This window comes from Ailuropoda melanoleuca, chromosome 13 (assembly GCF_002007445.2).
Source record: "Ailuropoda melanoleuca isolate Jingjing chromosome 13, ASM200744v2, whole genome shotgun sequence".
Classification (NCBI taxonomy): domain Eukaryota; kingdom Metazoa; phylum Chordata; class Mammalia; order Carnivora; family Ursidae; genus Ailuropoda; species Ailuropoda melanoleuca.
The window spans coordinates 92,205,008-92,222,203 of NC_048230.1; the positions used below are offsets into that span (position 1 = coordinate 92,205,008).

Below are 17,196 nucleotides of genomic sequence, written 5' to 3' on the forward strand. Positions count from 1 at the left end.
TTCCCTTTCTGGCACACTTTGTTACTTCCCAAACTTAGACTCTTCCCACCCTCGACTCTTCTCTCGCTTTTAGTTGAGTTTCCCACTTAACTAAAATGGATTTTCTTCTCTGTGTCCTTTAGGATGTCAACTTTTGAGTCCTTAGGGACTTAAACTATCGAGGAGAGTAATCAGCTGAGATGCTTCATCAGGCAGAGTTCAACAAGGGCTCTGCCGGCTTCACCAGCTCGGCCACCGCGGGACATTCTGGCGCCCCACTTACTATGTGTAAAAGCCTTAGTTGGGTCACTGCTGCTGGCGGTGATCTCCGGGGTTGCACCAAGTCGTCTTTTAACTAGAATTTTAACTAGAATTACCCCAACTGCAGGTGACTGAAGGTCGTAGGGCAAGTACCTGAGACCGCCTCACACACTTTCCCCCATTCTCTCCTGTCAAGCGGGCCTCCACTCAACTGGGAGAGACCTCACGCACCTCTAGTTCCGGGGCCGGACCTAGGAGATTTCATCCAATCAAGAATCCCACCTAACCAGTTGGACCGGTTTTTATGACGGGTTGAGCCAATGAAAACTCGACCTCTGATTTTCTGTGGTCTTCTGGGAAAGGGCCTCTCCCGGAAGCCACGTCTTCCATTGAGCCACACCTGGGCGGAGCTAGCCTCCCAGTCTTCCGTCCCGCTGGCTGACACAGCTGCCCGTCATAGGGAGGCGGGAGAGGGCGGAGCCGTGGGCCTTGGCGTCTGCGCAGCGCACAGCTGGCCGCGCGCGGGAAGCCGCCGACGGCGCCGACAGGTTCGGGTGCACAGGCATCTCAACGACGCGGGCGGATCTCGGAGGAAGGGTGGAAGAAGGGCGGCTCTACCGGTTCCTCCTGAGGCGAGCGGCGGAGGAGCGCGGAGCCTCGGCAGGCCTTCCCCGCAACCTTCGGGGACCGGCCCTCCGTGCAGCTGAGGGACGCGCGGGGGGCGCCCGAAAGGGGCGCCGCCGCCCGCGCTTACCGAGAGACGCCCGCGCTGGCCGAGGTCCCAGTCCCGCTAACCAGGGTCGCCCGCGCTGACTTAAACCACCCACGTTGACCGAGGTCGCCGACCGGGGGTACTGCCCCGCCCCCCCCCCCCCCCCCCCCGAGGACTCCACCTCCGCCCGCGCGGACCCCGGACGTCACCAACCGCGAAGGTAAGTGTCCCCCACCGTCCCCCGAGGCCGTCAGTCTTAAGACCCAGGGCCGCCCCAGGGACTCACGAGACATCTGCCACGTGCACCCCCACGCTCTCTCCCCATTGTCAGGAATCAGCCGGGTTTTGTCCTTAACGTCGTGGTGTCCTTGCAATGCTGCTTCGGGTTTTTGCCCTTGTGAAGTGCTTAGCATCAAATCCGCTTGGCGATGAAGAGTCGGGGCACTGGAGCGGGTCTTGGGCCAGAGACGGCCAGGGCGGGCTGACTTTATGTGTTTGATGAAAAGCGACTCACCGCAAGAAATGAGGCCTATTGCATCTTCTCTGGTCCCGCTCCAAAGGACTTGACGGTGTGGGCTTCCGAGAGAAGGCGGCATATTCACAGCCTGATACTTATCTCGCTTTTTATGATTCTTTTCCCTGATTTGATAGAGAAGGGCAAGCTGTTAGCTTTGTAGGTAGCAGAACCATAAGACAAGGAGGTGGTTATCTTAAGGGAATGGGCCCAGGACAGGTTGCTAAGCTGTGTTTGGAAAGTCGCTTTACCAGAACTTGATGGGGTGGGAGGCTTTCTGAGAATGACTTGAGATGGTGGAGGGACTGGGGCATGTCAGGGTGAGAAGTAATGTGGATGTCAGGTGGCCGGGGATTCCAGCAAGAGAGGAACTGAGGCCCTTGAAAGGACAGCTTCAAACTAGCAGTCCTGGAAGGGTGCCCTTAGAGACTTGATTTCCTAGGTGCAGGTAAAGGACAACAAGTAAAGGTAAGGAATAAATAAAGGATAAGCAGGTAAAGGATAAGCAAGTGAAAGGACAATATAGTTTGACATTTTCAAAGGCCACATGCCTTCTTCTAAAGGTAAATCAGGAGTGTGCTTGCTGTCAGGACCTTGATCCAACTCCTAAGTTTCTCCCTTCTCCTTTGTAAAATTGTTTGATCCTTTTGTGGTGACCATTAAATGAGATGATGTACGTAAAGTAGGCAGCAGATTCCCAGCTCAGAATCCGGATCTGCTGAGGCTTGACTTTGAGTCCCGGGAGGGAGTGCAAAGATCTCTGTCTGCCTGGTCCTGTCACTGCTTACTTCTAGGACCAAGCTCCTGCCTGCTCTTTACAGTTCTTTACTTGAGGCAGAAGCCTCCACTTTGCTCAGCCCTTAAGAGTACTTGACTGTTTCCCAACTCTGAAATCTTTATTTCATGAGCTGATATTTAAAAAATAGTCTCTGAAATAAAAAATTTAAGTTTGTATATCTAAACATATCCTTTACTTTAGTAATGTTCTGTCATGAATTTTTTCTTTTAGTGAAATATTTTATTTTTTAAATTTCTTTTAAAGATTTTTTTAGTTATTAGAGACAGAGAGGGCACAAGCAGGGGGAGACGCAGAGGGAGAAGCAGACTGCCCACTGAGCAGGGAGCCCATTGAAGGTCTAGACCTGAGCGACCTGAGCCGAAGGCATATGCTTAACCAACTGAGCCACCAGATGCCCCACTTACAGTGAAATATTTTAATGACGCAAAAAAGAGCAGAGAACTGTAACACATGTACCATACTCTGACACAAGCAAATAATATTTCTTTATGCTTTTGGACTTTCTTTTTTTTTTTTAAGGAAATGTGACATTTCATCTACAGTTATTCTTTTTTTGATGCCACCACCCCCCACCTTCTATACCACAGAATTGCTCGATTCTTTTTTTTTTTTTTTAAGATTTTTATTTATTTATTTGAGCGAGAGAGAGTGCTAGGGCGGGGAAGCAAAGGGAGGGGGATAAGCCAGTTCTGCACTTAGCTCAGAGCTGGATGCGAGCTGGACCCCACGACCCTGAGATCATGACCTGAGCTGAAATCAAGAGTTGGATGCTTAACAGACTGAGCCACCCAGGAGCCCCAGAACTTGCCTTTCCATTTTTAACTTGTCTTTCCATTTTTAACTTGTCTTTCCATTTTGGCTCACAGGACTTGCCTGGTAGGTTTGTACTCACAGAAGCTAGGAGCCCTTCCTTTTCATTCCCAGTCAGCTGCCAGGTTTGCTTGTCATGAGGATCGTGACCACTATTTTGGTACTGTCCTAGTGACATTTGCTCTCTTATCCTCTTAAGAAACCTGCCTTCTCTTTGCTCTCCCAATATCTGTTGAGTGAGCTCTTGATAGGTTTTCTCAGACTTGCCACCAGCTGAGGATCATGTGCCATCTGATTGGTCTTTATTGGGCCCCTTCTCCGTTAGGTGTAGTCTACCGTCTTCATCCAGGATCTGCCGTTTCTCCACTTCTCTAGGGGCAGTCACACCTGGTCCACACTTCCAGGAAAAAATGACCTTCCATAGTCAAATATACTATCTTTTACAAAATGAGATTTTTAAAATTCATAGTAATAGCTACCATTTTTTGAACATGTAGGTATCAGGCTTTTTAACTAAGCACTTGGTGTACACTGTCTTGTTTAATTCTCACATTACAACTGTGTCACAAATGGTGATATTTCCATTTTAAAATAAGCACACTGGGGCTTAGTAAGATGAGGCATCAGCAAAATTTGAGCCTAGAGTCATCTCCCTACGGTATGTAATTGTTTTGCCACCAGTAGAAAAGGAGACTTATTCCATTGTTGGGGCAGAACGAAACTGGGCATTCACACGGGTTCTCTTCAACCTTCCTGCTCCACAGCCCCCGCTCCCTCAGGCGCAGGAGCACCTGGGCCTCCTTCATCAGGGCCAGAGATGGCATCAGTGGACTTCAAGACCTACGTGGATCAGGCCTGCAGAGCTGCTGAGGAGTTTGTGAATGTGTACTACTCCACCATGGATAAGCGGCGGCGACTGCTGTCCCGCTTGTACATGGGCACAGCCACCCTGGTGTGGAATGGAAACGCTGTTTCGGGACAAGAGTCCTTGAGTGAGTTTTTTGAAATGCTGCCTTCCAGTGAGTTCCAAATCAACGTGGTAGACTGCCAGCCTGTCCATGATGAAGCCACCCCAAGCCAGACCACAGTTCTTGTTGTGATCTGTGGAACAGTGAAATTTGAAGGCAACAAACAACGAGACTTTAACCAAAACTTCATCCTGACAGCCCAGGCTTCACCAAGCAACACGGTGTGGAAAATAGCAAGTGACTGCTTTCGGTTCCAGGACTGGGCCAGCTAGTGGGGCCAGGAGAGGCTTCTGTTGTAGACCAGCTCTGTAGGGAAACGCAGATCTCAAAATGTGGGGACACAAATTCCTTTCTGTTGTTCCAGGCATACTGCTCTGGCTTAATTCTGTATTTGCCGGAGTCCTGTGAGCCCCTTTCTGAGTGTATTCTTGTTTGTCATAGATGCCTTTTCAAAGTAGTCAACTTTTCTATTTTTCTACTTGTCCAGTAGAGACCCTGGTTCTGGAAATTCTGACAAATAAAACAATACAAATGTTGCTTTTTTCCCCTTGCTTGATATGTTTGTCCAAGTTTTGAGGAGGGAGGAGGCAAAGGAGGGTTAAAGGCAGAAGCTTAGTAGAAAGCACCTGAAATGAGATTCTTTAGTGAAATACTAAAGAATTAGTTAGTAACTACTTATAAATGAAGCAGCTATAGTAACTAGTCTCGTAAAGAGGAGGTGAGGAACGGCTTTTAAGAGGAAGCTAGTTCTACTGACCCTGAAGATCGACTCTAATTGCGTTTTCCTAACGTAAAAAAAGAATAGAACTAGAAGGTTCCATCATTCCTTGACCAATAAATGAGCACTCATGGCCACGCGGCTTCCCTAGTTACATTTTCTTTGACAAGAGTGTGCTAGGTTTGAGATGGGTTTGTGGGCTAGGATATTGGAATGGGAACCTTTGAGAAGGAGGAGAGAATACTGATGTGTATGGTGGCACAGAGGGCAGTTTCCTCCTCATACCCCTCCCCTTATCTGATTTCTGAAGCCCAACTGAGCAGGACAAAGTACCCACCAAAAAGAGGGTTTGACACAATGACTTAAGTTCTGGCCAGTGCTGGAGAAGCAGAAGGGTGGGACTTGTGGGAATTTGCTTGTTGGTAGACTCTTCCTCCCTCTGTCTTGCTTCCTAGAGAGCAGTTACGATGGCCTGACCACTGGCTGTGGCTCATTCTGGGCTGTGGAGGCAGCTGTTCCCAAGAGGTAGGATTGTGTTAAGTTGGAAGGAGCCTGGTTCCCCGATGACTATGTGGAACTATCCAAATGGACCTAGTTCACCTACCTTTGGATTTCTTTTTAAATGAGAGAAATTTTATCTGTAAGACATTATTGGTTTGGGGCATGTCTCGCCTGCCATAGCAGAACCTAATCTCAAGTGAGGAAAAAGATTTGCAACAGGGGCAGACAGTGAGTGTGTTGTAGGGGAATGGCTCTGTCACAGTGTCCTGGGGAACCAAACTAAACCCAGGTGCCCTCAGAATTCACACTCTAATCGGAAGCAAGACATTAAAATGGTAAATAAATTCAGTTTCAAAGCCACATATGAAGAGTGGTCAAATCAATCCTATAGATACATGCCTAGCAAGCAGAGACAAGCAGTTCAGCTGAGATGCTGGTGAAATACAAGTATTTCTGTGGTCTCAAGCCACAGTGTGGAATTGTCAAGACTCCAGAACTCTGTCTCATAGGGAGGCCAGTGGAGCGGGCTGGGAGGATTAGTGCAGAGACTGATATGGAGGGAGACACTGGGCTTCAAATCTGAAAGGCCTCCTCCTTAAGGGGTGAGGTAGGATGCCACCTGCCTCACCTCAGCCTTGGATAGGGGGTGCAAGTCCCATCAGGCCATCAGAGAGCTTGACGTGAAATCTCTGGAGTCTGAATCACATTGGCCTGAAAAGCTTCAAGAGAGCAGCTGTGGGTGTTCCTGTGGGACAACAGGTTTGGGGAAATTAAAAGTATAGATGGCATTCTGAAGAGCACCAGAGCACCTCTGGTGGCCTCCCATTCTCCCCTCCTTCAGGAACAATGGAAAGTGGATTTAGTTGGGAAAGCAATCAGATAAAAGACCAGCCTTCCCTAGACCACAGTTAATGTGCCCTGAGACCCAACGGGGCCAGTGAAGTGTATGAGGAAGGGCTACGAGACACTTCAGGGAAGTCTTCGTGAAAGACTGGGGCAGCCAATCTTTCTTTCCTCCCACCCAATCATCTTCTACCCTGCCATTTGGAAAGCAGATATGAGAGTTGATGTTCTAGAAGCTCTGTTGGGCCATGAGGCTTATTTGGCCACATGCAAGGGGTGGAGGAATGGGAAGCAAGCCGTGAGGTCCCTGTGAACCTCATGGAGTCCCTCACCAGCCTTGGATGACCTCCTTTGGCTCTCAGGGGAAACAAGAAATGCACTTCCATCTTGAAGCCACTGTTGTTTGGGAGCCTTTTTACACGCAGCCAAATGTACTCATCAATAACAAACTGGAGAAAAGTATGTACAACAAAGGATAGGCATAGTATTTCTTTACTATATAAAAAACCCTCAAATCAGTAAGGGAAAAAAAAATAGAAAAAAACAGTAGTGCAAGAAAAGAACAGGCAAGTCACAAAAATATATATGGAAGGGTGGTGGGAGGGAGGGAGGGAGAAAGGAAGAAAGGGAGGGAGGGAGGAAGGAAGGAAGAAAGGGAGGGAGGGAGGAAGGAAGGAAGAAAGATACATAAACTAACAATTTTCATCCCCCTCCCTATTGTACAGCAACCACCTCAGTGATGGCAGGCGGTGCCATCTCCCATCCAGTCAGACCGGCAACAGCCAGGAAACCCCAGACGGTGCTTGCCAAAATGGGCTATCAGGGTGCAAGTGTTGATTTCTTCATATGATGGGAGAGAGAAGGTAAAGAAAGTGGAGGGAGGGGGGTTGAGCATTTTGGGGAGAGGTTTACTGAGAGAAAGTTGTCCCCCCACCTCAGCTCCAAGGCCCCTCAACAGGGAAGTGTGGAGAGGTGCCAGTTCCCTTGCCTCTAGCCCAGAGAGAAGGGGCTTCAACAAGGTCTGCCTAGCTTGACATGGACACAACCTGAAGGGACCTAGAGGCTGGTGCTGTGGCATCCACCTGGGATGACTGGGTTAGATAGGGCATTGCTGCCATGTTGGGAAGGGTCTTACTTCCCTCTGACATGGAGCAAAGGGTTCTGAACCCTGGGAACTGGATGGAGAGCCAGCAGGACTGAGGGGACAGGGCAGGAGGAGGGGCAGCGGCTGCTGCACTGGGGTGAGCCTGTACACAGGAGCAAGCCTGGGTCAGTTTTCCAGGCTGAGACATGGGCCTGAGCAGGGAGAGCAGGCTGGAGGGCATCAGGGGAAGGCAGACAAGAATGTGGAGGTGGCCCTTAGGGTTCCTCAGAGTTGCTAGGGGAGCAAGAGCCCCCAGAACAAGAGGTCTGTTCTCCAAGGCCAGAATACCTCAGAGATGTGGGGGCCTCAGAAAACCCACTCAAGTGCCCTCGGAGAGGAAAAAATGACAAGTTCAGAAAATGCAAACTCCTTACCAGAACATTCACCTCCAAAGGCTCATGCTTGAGAAACCCAGGAATGACAGAGGTAGGTGCAGGTAGCCAAAGGGGTACCCCTCCTCCTCCAAGATGGTGGCTGACCCAGCTGAGGGACGGGACAAGGCACAGAGCCTTCTACTCACACTTGAGGCTTTGGGAAGGGAGGTGGAATTGAGGTGAATGCAGGACTGTTTCAGCTGTGAGTGAGCATATGGTGTCATCAGGATGATGGGAAAGTGCAGCCTCTGAAGGGACCATGCATGGCAGCGTGAGCAGCCCTCTGGCCCCATTCCACCAACAGCCCCATCAGAAAAAAACCCAGTTTTCCCAGGATGGGGTTCCTGGAGGTGGGCTTTCAGTGCTAAGATAAATAAAGTCCTGAAAAAACTAGGACTAGTTGGTCACCTTGCTCTTAGCCCAATTTATGCTGCAGACCAATAAACTCTAAACTGCAACTGTGGTCTCTGGAAATAGGGAAGGAGGGGAATGGTGGGAGCCGCGCCCAGCCGTGCTGAGAACAAGAGGTCATCAGGCTTTCCAGCAGAGCCTTCATGGGCAGACATGTCCCACCAGCCACCTGGGACTCCTGAGCACTTGAAATGTGACTCATATAACTGAGGAACTGGGTTTTTGCTTTATTTTAATTAATTTAAATCTGAATAGCTACATGTGGTTGGTTCCCTCTATATTGGATGGTACAGTGGAAGCAGAATTGCTTGTCTAGAGACATTCCCAGGTAGCTGGGAAACCCAGAGACGAGGAAGGAGTGTTACTACGACCGGGGCCTGAGTGTCCATCGGGGACAGAGACCTCCTTAACTGGAATATGTCTCAGAAACAGACAGGTTTCCACAGTCCTTATTGGGCACAGGACAGGAAATGCAGAAACCCCCCCTTGCATCTCCTAAGGAGAGAATTTCTCCTGCCCATCAAGTTCCATGGAAGCAATGCGGGAAAAACCTCGGCTCCCTGCCTGTGCTCTGTTGCCGTCCTGCTTGGGGCTTTACCGTTACTGTTCTCCTTCCAGTTGGGAGAGGGAAATGAGTCAGGTGATCAGTCAGCTTATTTTCACTGACTAGCACAAAGTATATAAGGCAATCCAATTCCAGAACATTCTTTCTCCTGATAGGGTCACGTGGGAGTGGAAAGGCTAGAATATGTGCCCCCGAATCTTCTTCTCTAGCCAGAAGATGAGCTATTTCACTAAGGAATGACCTGCATATGTGTGAAATGCTGTGCATGTGGGGGCCAGCTGCCATAGGCGAACACTACCCCTAACACTCCTCCAAACCCTCCATCTCCAATTCCAGCCTCACTAACTTGGCAACATTTCCACTGCATTTTTATATTTCAGGATTTCATAACTAGGTCCTTTTATAGGGCAAGGGAAAAAATAGCTTGTTAAAAGGGAATGATAGCAAACTGCAAATTATTCAGCAGATAGGCTGCTCATATTCAAGGTGTGAACTTCAGGAGAGCACAGGGCTGTGGCAGCCCCGTCCACCACAAGGAAAGTGGGGCTTCCACATTACAAACCGTGTAGAGGGCATCCCCCTGTGGAGGGCGAGCCCTTCTCTACCCCTAGCAGCCCTGTGAAATCTATCTGTGGTGACCAGGTGAGTGGTTTCAAAAACAAAGGTCTGATGGTAGTTGCATTGTGGACAGCCCATAGATTACAATGAGGACACTCATATGGCCATCTGTTTCTGGGGGCTTCATGGCCTGGCAGTGGACTGTGCTGACACGGAATGAGCAGGAAGGGACAGAGCTGAAAAACTCACCCAGGGACTTCTGTCTAAGAGATGGGACTTCCATTCCATGTGGCATCCTCCACGTATGGCCAGCTGGTCCCTCTTTTCATCCATGTTGGTGTAGTAAACATTGACAGCTTGGTGGTAGTCAAGCACACCAGCTCATGGCATCTATTGAAATATAATGAAGAGGCCATAATCTTGGACACTGAACAAGGCAGCCTCAGAAGTGCTCGCATTTCAGGACATCAGAAGCTGCAACCCTGGGAAGCAGCAGGAGTCTTCAAAGACTGATCCCTACTTCCACATGCACTCTAGAGCACTTGGAGAGAGTGATTCTCTGAACCATTAGCTGGGCCCTTGGACTGGGGTAGGAGACGCAGGCAGGGCCCAGCAGTCCATGGCATGTCATTCCTGCACCCTCCCTCTGGTGCTCGGCCTTTGCACTGGCTGTTTCTCCTGCCTGGAGATCTTTTCCAGGGGTCCCCAGGTTGTACCCGCACCCCCTTCAGTTTTGAGCCACAAGCATCAGACTGCCCTGCCCTCAACCCTGCGACTCTGCAGGCATCACCTTCTAGCCTTTATATATTTAATGTTCTTATTTGTCAGTTCTGTGGTTGCACGGGCCAGACTGACTTCGTGGACCAAGGACTTGTCAAGTGACAAGCGCACGATACTTAGTGGGAGTTGTAGGCATGGGAATCCTGCCTGACAGGATTACATTTTTCTTTTCTCTAGCTTACTTTTTTGAAAGACTATAATATATAATACATATAACATAGAAATATGTGTTAATCAACTATGTTATCAGTAAGGCTTCTGGACAACAGTAGGCTATTAGTAGTTAGGTTTTGGGGGAGTCAAAAGTTGTATGTGGATTTTTGACTACAGAGGGGCCAGTGCCCCCAACCCCCATTCAAGTGTCAACTGTTTGAGTATTTTGCAGATGGCCATATACACACACCACATATTCATACAAGATAATTCATCATAGCAGTCTGTGATAATAGTGAAAGCATCTCAAATGTCTAACACTAAGAGATTAAATATTCCCACAGAATGGATTATTGTGCAGCCTTGAAAACAAGAGGCAGACCTGTACATGATATGAATGACATGAAATCTTAGAGATTCGTGGTAGTCAGAAAAATTTAAAATCTTTGTAGAATATTCACAATAGTTATCACAGGCAATGCAATCAACATTCCAAGAACTATTCAAGGTGTTTTGCACTATTTCCAACCTCATTTTACAGATGAGAAAATTGATTTTCATGTTTAAAAAAATGAGATCCCATATAGGCTTGCTCTGTATGCATGGGCTTTCTGGAAGGATTGGCAAAAACTTAATGATGGCTGTCCTTAGGGGTGGATTCTAGTGTTTTAATGTGGGGACAAGGCATTTGGTGATGTATGTTCTCCCAGACTTTCCATTTTTTATAGTGTGCATGTCTTGCTTTTTCAATTAAAATCTCATTTAAGAATTAGTACGTTTTCGTAGGCAGATGTAAAGGGCATACAAGTTGCGGGCATTCACGATGAGAGGCCTCACTCCTCCCCACAGAACAGAGAACCTGAGCATGACTTGGAACAATGAAGTCTCCAGGTTGATGTTTCACTGAAACACATTGGGATCTCACAAAAAAAATACACATATAAAAAAGTTTTAAATGACCAATTAACCTTGTGAGCAATAACTTTTTTTTTTTTAAAGATTTTATTTATTTATTTCACAGAGGATAGAGACAGCCAGCGAGAGAGGGAACACAAGCAGGGGGAGTGGGAGAGGAAGAAGCAGGCTCACAGCAGAGGAGCCTGATGTGGGGCGATCCCATAACGCTGGGATCACGCCCTGAGCCGAAGGCAGACGCTTAACCGCTGTGCCACCCAGGCGCCCCTTGTGAGCAATAACTTAAAGTTCTTATGATCTGCCCAACTTTCAGGCGGATGCTAAAACTCAAAACTCTTGACTGACCCCAAGCTGTGTAAATACACTTCATTTGAGCTACTGGAATTTAACCTACTACTTTGTCTTTTGGAGCCTGGGAATCCAAACGTTAGGAAAATCACCCACTAGGCGGCGCCGTCGTTCCTCCCCCGGAACCCACATCCCTCCCGGCTCTGGGTCGCAAGGGCCTCGACCGCGGGCGGGCCTACTCTCCCCTCGCTGGTACCCGGGGGCCGCCTGCAAACCGGATGCTCATGTCCCCAGCGGCCCTCTGAATCCGCACCTTAGCGGGACTTCCAGGGTCTCACGGATGGCGCCAACGTCATCACCCTGCGACCACCCAGGACGAACTGGAAGACCGCCTGACAGCGGACACCCGCGGCGGCGCGTCCCACGTGACCCAGCACCCCAGTTCCTCCTCCTGTCCTCAGAAGAGCCCTGAAAATGAGAGGTCTCGGCGGGGTGGGGCGGGACCGAGGCCCCAACAACCAATGGGCGCTGGGCCGCCCGGCCCTCACCTCCACTACGCTCCTGGGAGTCCGTGATGGGCGTGGCCCCGCCTGCTGGGCGGACTCGGGCGGTGCGGGGCGAGTAGCTGGGCGGTGTCGCGGCGGGCGGGGCCAGTGCTGGGTGGGCGGGGCGTGGCAGTCGCGCGCGTCTCCACCCGTCCCAGTGCAGGGTGGATTTCGGTACAGTTCCTCCAGTCTAGTTTTATAGATTCGTTATTAAATCAGATCATTTTTTATGATAATGATGTAATCTTCTTTACTCATTATGATACAGTGAGCATTTTCCCAAGGTTTTCCAGATTTATTGAAGTATAACTGGCAAAATTCTATTTATAGTGTACAACTTCATAAATGTATACATTGTGAAATAATTACCACTAGTTCCATTAAGTAATTTTAAACCTTACTTCAATGCATAATAAACCAATGCATAGATATATTGTAAATTATTCAGTCCTCTCCTTATGGGTAAGTTGTTTCTAAATTTTTAGTAATATAAATGCACTCCAGTGAACGCCCTTACGTGAAAATTGTTCATTCCCTTTTACTTCAGGATAGCTAACAGGTAAGAACAGTTACGTGGATATACAGTTGGATAGACAGATTTTTTTTTTTTTCTAACTGACCCTGAGATTGCATTTCCCATGTGTACTTGTGCTGCATCAAACGTTATGTTTAACTTTGGGTCAATTTATCTAGATATTGGCCTGTCATTATTTTTATACTATTCCATTTGTCAGTGAAATCTCTGCTATTTGTACTTTTTTTTTTTTTAAGGTTTTATTTATTTATTTATTTGACAGAGACAGACAGCCAGCGAAAGAGAGAACACAAGCAGGGGGAGTGGGAGAGGAAGAAGCAGGCTCCCAGCGGAGAAGCCTGATGTGGGGCTCCATCCCAGAACGCCGGGATCACGCCCTGAGCCGAAGGCAGACGCTTAACGACTGCGCCACGCAGGCGCCCCTGCTATTTGTACTCTTAAGTGTGAATCGTCTATTTGTGTTCTTTGCTAATTCTGTATTGGGTTGTTGGTTTTTTTCTTATTGATTTCCAAAAGTTCTTTAAAGAAGCTTGACATAATTTCCACCTTTGAACCTGATTATGTGGCATTTCTAATGGGAACTGAATATAAAATTTATGATAATCATATCTGGTTTCTTCACTCGGTCAAGCACTAAAGCTATTATGACACCCAATTGAAGAAGTCTTTCTGGCAGTGAATGCTGACTAACTTGCGTGGAACACAGAATCCTGGCTGCTTTTGTCCACATGTTGTTTTTATGAGTACTTAGACTTCTAGCACATTCTAAATCCTTCATGAGCTGTTTTAAATACTTACATAGGATCCTTGATAGTGATAAAGATTGCAGTAGTGTTACAGCAAGGTTTTATTTGAAATTGTTCTATAAAAAGTGGTGCATCACCCTTTTTGACATTCCATGTTGACGCAAACTTTATTTAAAACCCAGATTAAATTTATCTAAATGTGAGGGCTGGATTACATTTATCTGAATGTGATGCTCATGATAAGAAGATATATGCATTTTTAACTCTTAATGGAACCTGAACTCTTTTCAAAATAAAGTGCCATTTGTTAGTATGTTTCCCATCCCCCATCATGAATTATCAGATAGGCTTTTCTTGGAGACATTTTATTTGGGCTCAAATCCTGAACACTGAGAACCGTTTTTTTTTTAAGCTATTGACAGTATTGAGAGTTGTGATAAAACTATTGAGAATATCATGCTGAAAAGATTACATATGTGTAAAAATCTCTTGCTTAATTCAGTCCATTGTTGAGGATATAGAGAAATTAGAAACAGAATTACTATATGATCCAGCAATATTGGTTCTAAATATATACCTGAAAGAATTGAAAACAGGGACTCAGGTACCTGCACGCCAGTATTTATAGCAGTATATCCACAAGAGCAAAAAGATGGAAACAACCCAAATATCTATCAACAGATAAATGGATAAACAAGACCAGTATATACATAAAATTGAATATTATTCACACTTAAAAGATAATGAAATTTTAACAGATGTTATGACATGGATGAACTTGTGCTAAGTGAAATAATACAGACTCCAAAGGCCATAGTTTGTATACTTCCACTCAGATGAGGTCCCAATAGTGGTCAGATTCATAGAGACAGAAAGTAGAATGGTCACCAGTGCCTGGGGGAGTTGGACTGGGGAGTTATTGTTAATGGGTACAGAGTTTCAGGTTAGAATGCTGAGAAAGGTCTGGAGATGGATGGTAGTGATAGCTGTAGAGCACTGTGAATGTACTTAATGCCCCAAAGCGCACTTAAACATGGTTCAACTGGTAAAGCTTATGTTATATATATTTCCTCACAATAAAAAAGAAAGATGGAGTCCAGAAGCACTGTAAAACGATTTACAAAGTTCTTCAAGGAGCAGTGCCTTAAAGATAAAAAGTGTTTTTAAAAGGCAAATGACCTTACCCCAGTTCTTCACCTTTAGTGCTTAGACAGAGTTTCTGTTACCCGTTTTTCTTAATGCCTGTAGTGAGCTGGAAGTCATGCAGCTGTTGCTGGCAAAACTGGGATTGTGCTGCCAACACATTACTGTTCTTGGCAAGTGCAGGAAGAATCTCATGAGCCTGTGTGAGATGAGCTTAGGCCAGCTGAAACCAACAACCTCCACAGCTCCAATTCCAGTCAAACCTTCAACAAACTACATCTTAGAGATCTTTATGGATCCTTGTGTAGAAACTGTGTCCCTCTGTGGGCTCAGCTTTGCCACCAACTAACATGTTGTGAGAGAATATGTCAGTGGTCCCCACCCGTCACAGGTGTGACTGTCACTGCTGCAAGCCGGGAGGATGGAAGGACGTTTGGAAGTGAGCAAAGGTTAACTTTAAAGAGGAGTGAACTTCAGCCAGACATATAACGCTCTTAACCTTTAAACACTTAAAAAATAACTCACAAATTAATATCTGCTGAAAGAGGAGATAGCCTGAGGCCCTGGTCCTCCTTTTCCTTTAGCAGATGGGCCTCCGGAGGCCTGTGAAGACTTTGAAACTGTGTGCAAGATTAGGTATGTGTATATGGTTGCTTTTTTTCCAGAAAGAAGATTCATAACTTTCAATTAGATCCTACCAGGATTGTGCATCAATTTAGAGAAGTGCTCATGACACACACTGTGTGGCCACCACAGACATTTTGCAGATACTGGTTTAGAATCCTAGAAACTGTGATCTATGATCATAACCTGAATCCAAAGTGACAGGAGCACTACTACTGTATGGAGTACCCCTCAGTGAAGGCCAAGACAACCCCTTCTGCCACTGGGGCTCAGCCTCCCACATAGTAGTAGGTGCATTGAATGCATTTCTCTGGCATTAGGGAAATGAAATGAAGCTGTGTGATAGGTGTTTCTTTCTTCTTGCTTAATGCATCTGAACTGAATTCAGCCAGGAGAAGCAGGAGATAGTCATCTGAAATCTTGGTAGTTGTCTCCAGTTTGGCTTCTTCAGGGCTACAACAATGCCCATATCCCACATCATCACGTCCAGGACAGCACTCAGAGTCAATTCTATCAACCAGACAGACCAACCATCGGCAAAAGAATGAGGAGGCTACCGAGGATAGGAAAGGCTGGGAAGCTGCATGGCACCTGCTCTGAAGTTTCCAAGGAACCAATGACACTGGAGGCAGCTGGCAGCCTGGCAGCCTGGGGGGCACTGTGCAAGAGACAAATGAGTGGCCATTCCTTGATTTATTCACTCACGCATTCATTCATTTAGCAAGGACTTAGGTGCCAGGATGCAGAGTCGGCTGCTAGGGATTCACCATTCTGTGCTCATAAATCCCACAGCGTAGTTGGGGGAAGAAAGATTGTAATCCAACAATTGATTACTTGTCATGTGTGTGACTATTGAGTGGTACCTGGAACTGTGAGTTTATGGAATAGGGCTCTGTCATGGTCAGGGCGCTGGGGTTGGCTTTCCTGGGGAGAAGACAACGGAATGGAGGCTGAAGGGATATGTGGGAACTATGTGGGGGAAGAGGGAAGATCAGGCCAGGATGTGCAAATGGCCTGGGCTGGGAGGCTGTGCAGCCACTGCCAGACTGGACCCTGGCCTCAGTGCCCAAGAGTATAGAGGTGAGAGATGGCAGTGAGGCTGCCAGGCAAAGAAGGGCTGGATTCCTGGGCTCTTGCATGAACCACACTTGTCAGTGTTCACTTTTGGATTCATGCAAACCGAAGATGTGGCACTTTTCCGAGGTTATTTAATCATACCCTCCCCAGCTCCCTTTGGATTTTTACCTGAGCTGGGAAGCCTTATGGTCTGGGCAGAGCTCGCACTCTGGAGCTTCCTGGCTCTGTGGATCAGATCCTGGCTCTGGCCCTTCAAATCCTTCTCCTCTCTGTGCCACAGTTCCTTCATTTGTAAAAAGGGGTAAAAATACTACCGCTTCATAATTTTGTGAGAAGAATTAATGCCAGCAATATACTTGGCATGGTGGCTCACCCACTGTAAGCATGAAATGTATTTTGTTCTTCTTCTTATTAACCTGAGAATTGGGACCAGTTTTGGGGGGAGGTTGCAGGGAGGGAACCTATGTTTGCAATGTTTGAAGGAGGAAGGGAAAGTCCTGGGTCAGGGAAGGAGCAGGAGCAGTCCTGGATTCCAGGAAGGCCAAATCCTTAGCACGCATGGCTAGGGATAAATCCCATCCTTTAGGAACTGAGATGGCATCAGGAAACCCTCCTGAAGAAGGGGAGTGACTGTGGGATCCACTTCTGGGTGAACAGCAGGGCTGCGGGTGGAGGGAGGAGGAGCCAACAGGTATGGGAGGAGGGCGAGAGCTGTTCTGGAATGATCAGAGTTCAGCCATATATATCAGAGTTCAGCCATATATATATATGGTAACCTGGAACAAAGATAGTAGAAACTATAAGTATCAGAAGCTAGAAAGTAGGGTAGGGACAGCTGGTGGAATTGCTTTGTCGCTGTTGGGTGTTCACTCCCTGAGTTCACTGACTCCTGTCCACACCCAGTGAGAGCAGGTGTGTGCAGGTGGCTTGAAGGGGGCCCAGAATCTGAATCTGCCCTGCATTGAGGAGGAGCCTGTGGCCTAGGCAAGCCTAGCCATCATCACAGGCCACAAAGCTTCCAGGCTCACTGACCCCATGTGCCCTTCCACCACGGCACACTGCTTTCACAAGGGTGAGTCCTTCTCACACTATAATTCTACCCCTGAACAAAAAAAGCTAAATGATGTTCATTAAAATTATATTCAGTTGCTCCAGTTCTGCTTATTCCTTTTTCCTCCCTCTCTGGCCAAAGCAGCAGAAGCATATGAGTCGTAAAGCTGCTGACTGGATCCA

General features: G+C 47.3%; 1 protein-coding gene and 1 long non-coding RNA gene across 2 annotated transcripts; one reads left to right on the forward strand and one right to left on the reverse strand.

Annotated features, from left to right (window-relative positions):
- The first annotated feature begins 700 nt into the window (after positions 1–700).
- NXT1 (nuclear transport factor 2 like export factor 1) lies at positions 701–4,593 on the forward strand. Its single transcript, XM_002925461.4, has 2 exons — positions 701–1,172; positions 3,840–4,593. The coding sequence occupies exon 2, from the start codon at positions 3,893–3,895 to the stop codon at positions 4,313–4,315; it is 423 nt and encodes a 140-aa protein (XP_002925507.1). The 5' UTR covers positions 701–1,172; positions 3,840–3,892; the 3' UTR covers positions 4,316–4,593.
- On the reverse strand, positions 1,455–11,902 carry LOC117795437. The gene is made up of 3 exons (XR_004619461.1): positions 11,607–11,902; positions 9,407–9,547; positions 1,455–1,591 (listed from the first exon to the last, which is right to left on the reverse strand). It is a non-coding gene; the product is annotated as an uncharacterized LOC117795437 (long non-coding RNA).
- Positions 11,903–17,196: the final 5,294 nt, after the last annotated feature.

Coding starts and splice junctions, on each gene's coding strand:
- NXT1 (XM_002925461.4), top strand. CDS start 3,893: ATGGCATCAGTGGACTTCAAGACCTACGTGGATCAGGCCTGCAGAGCT.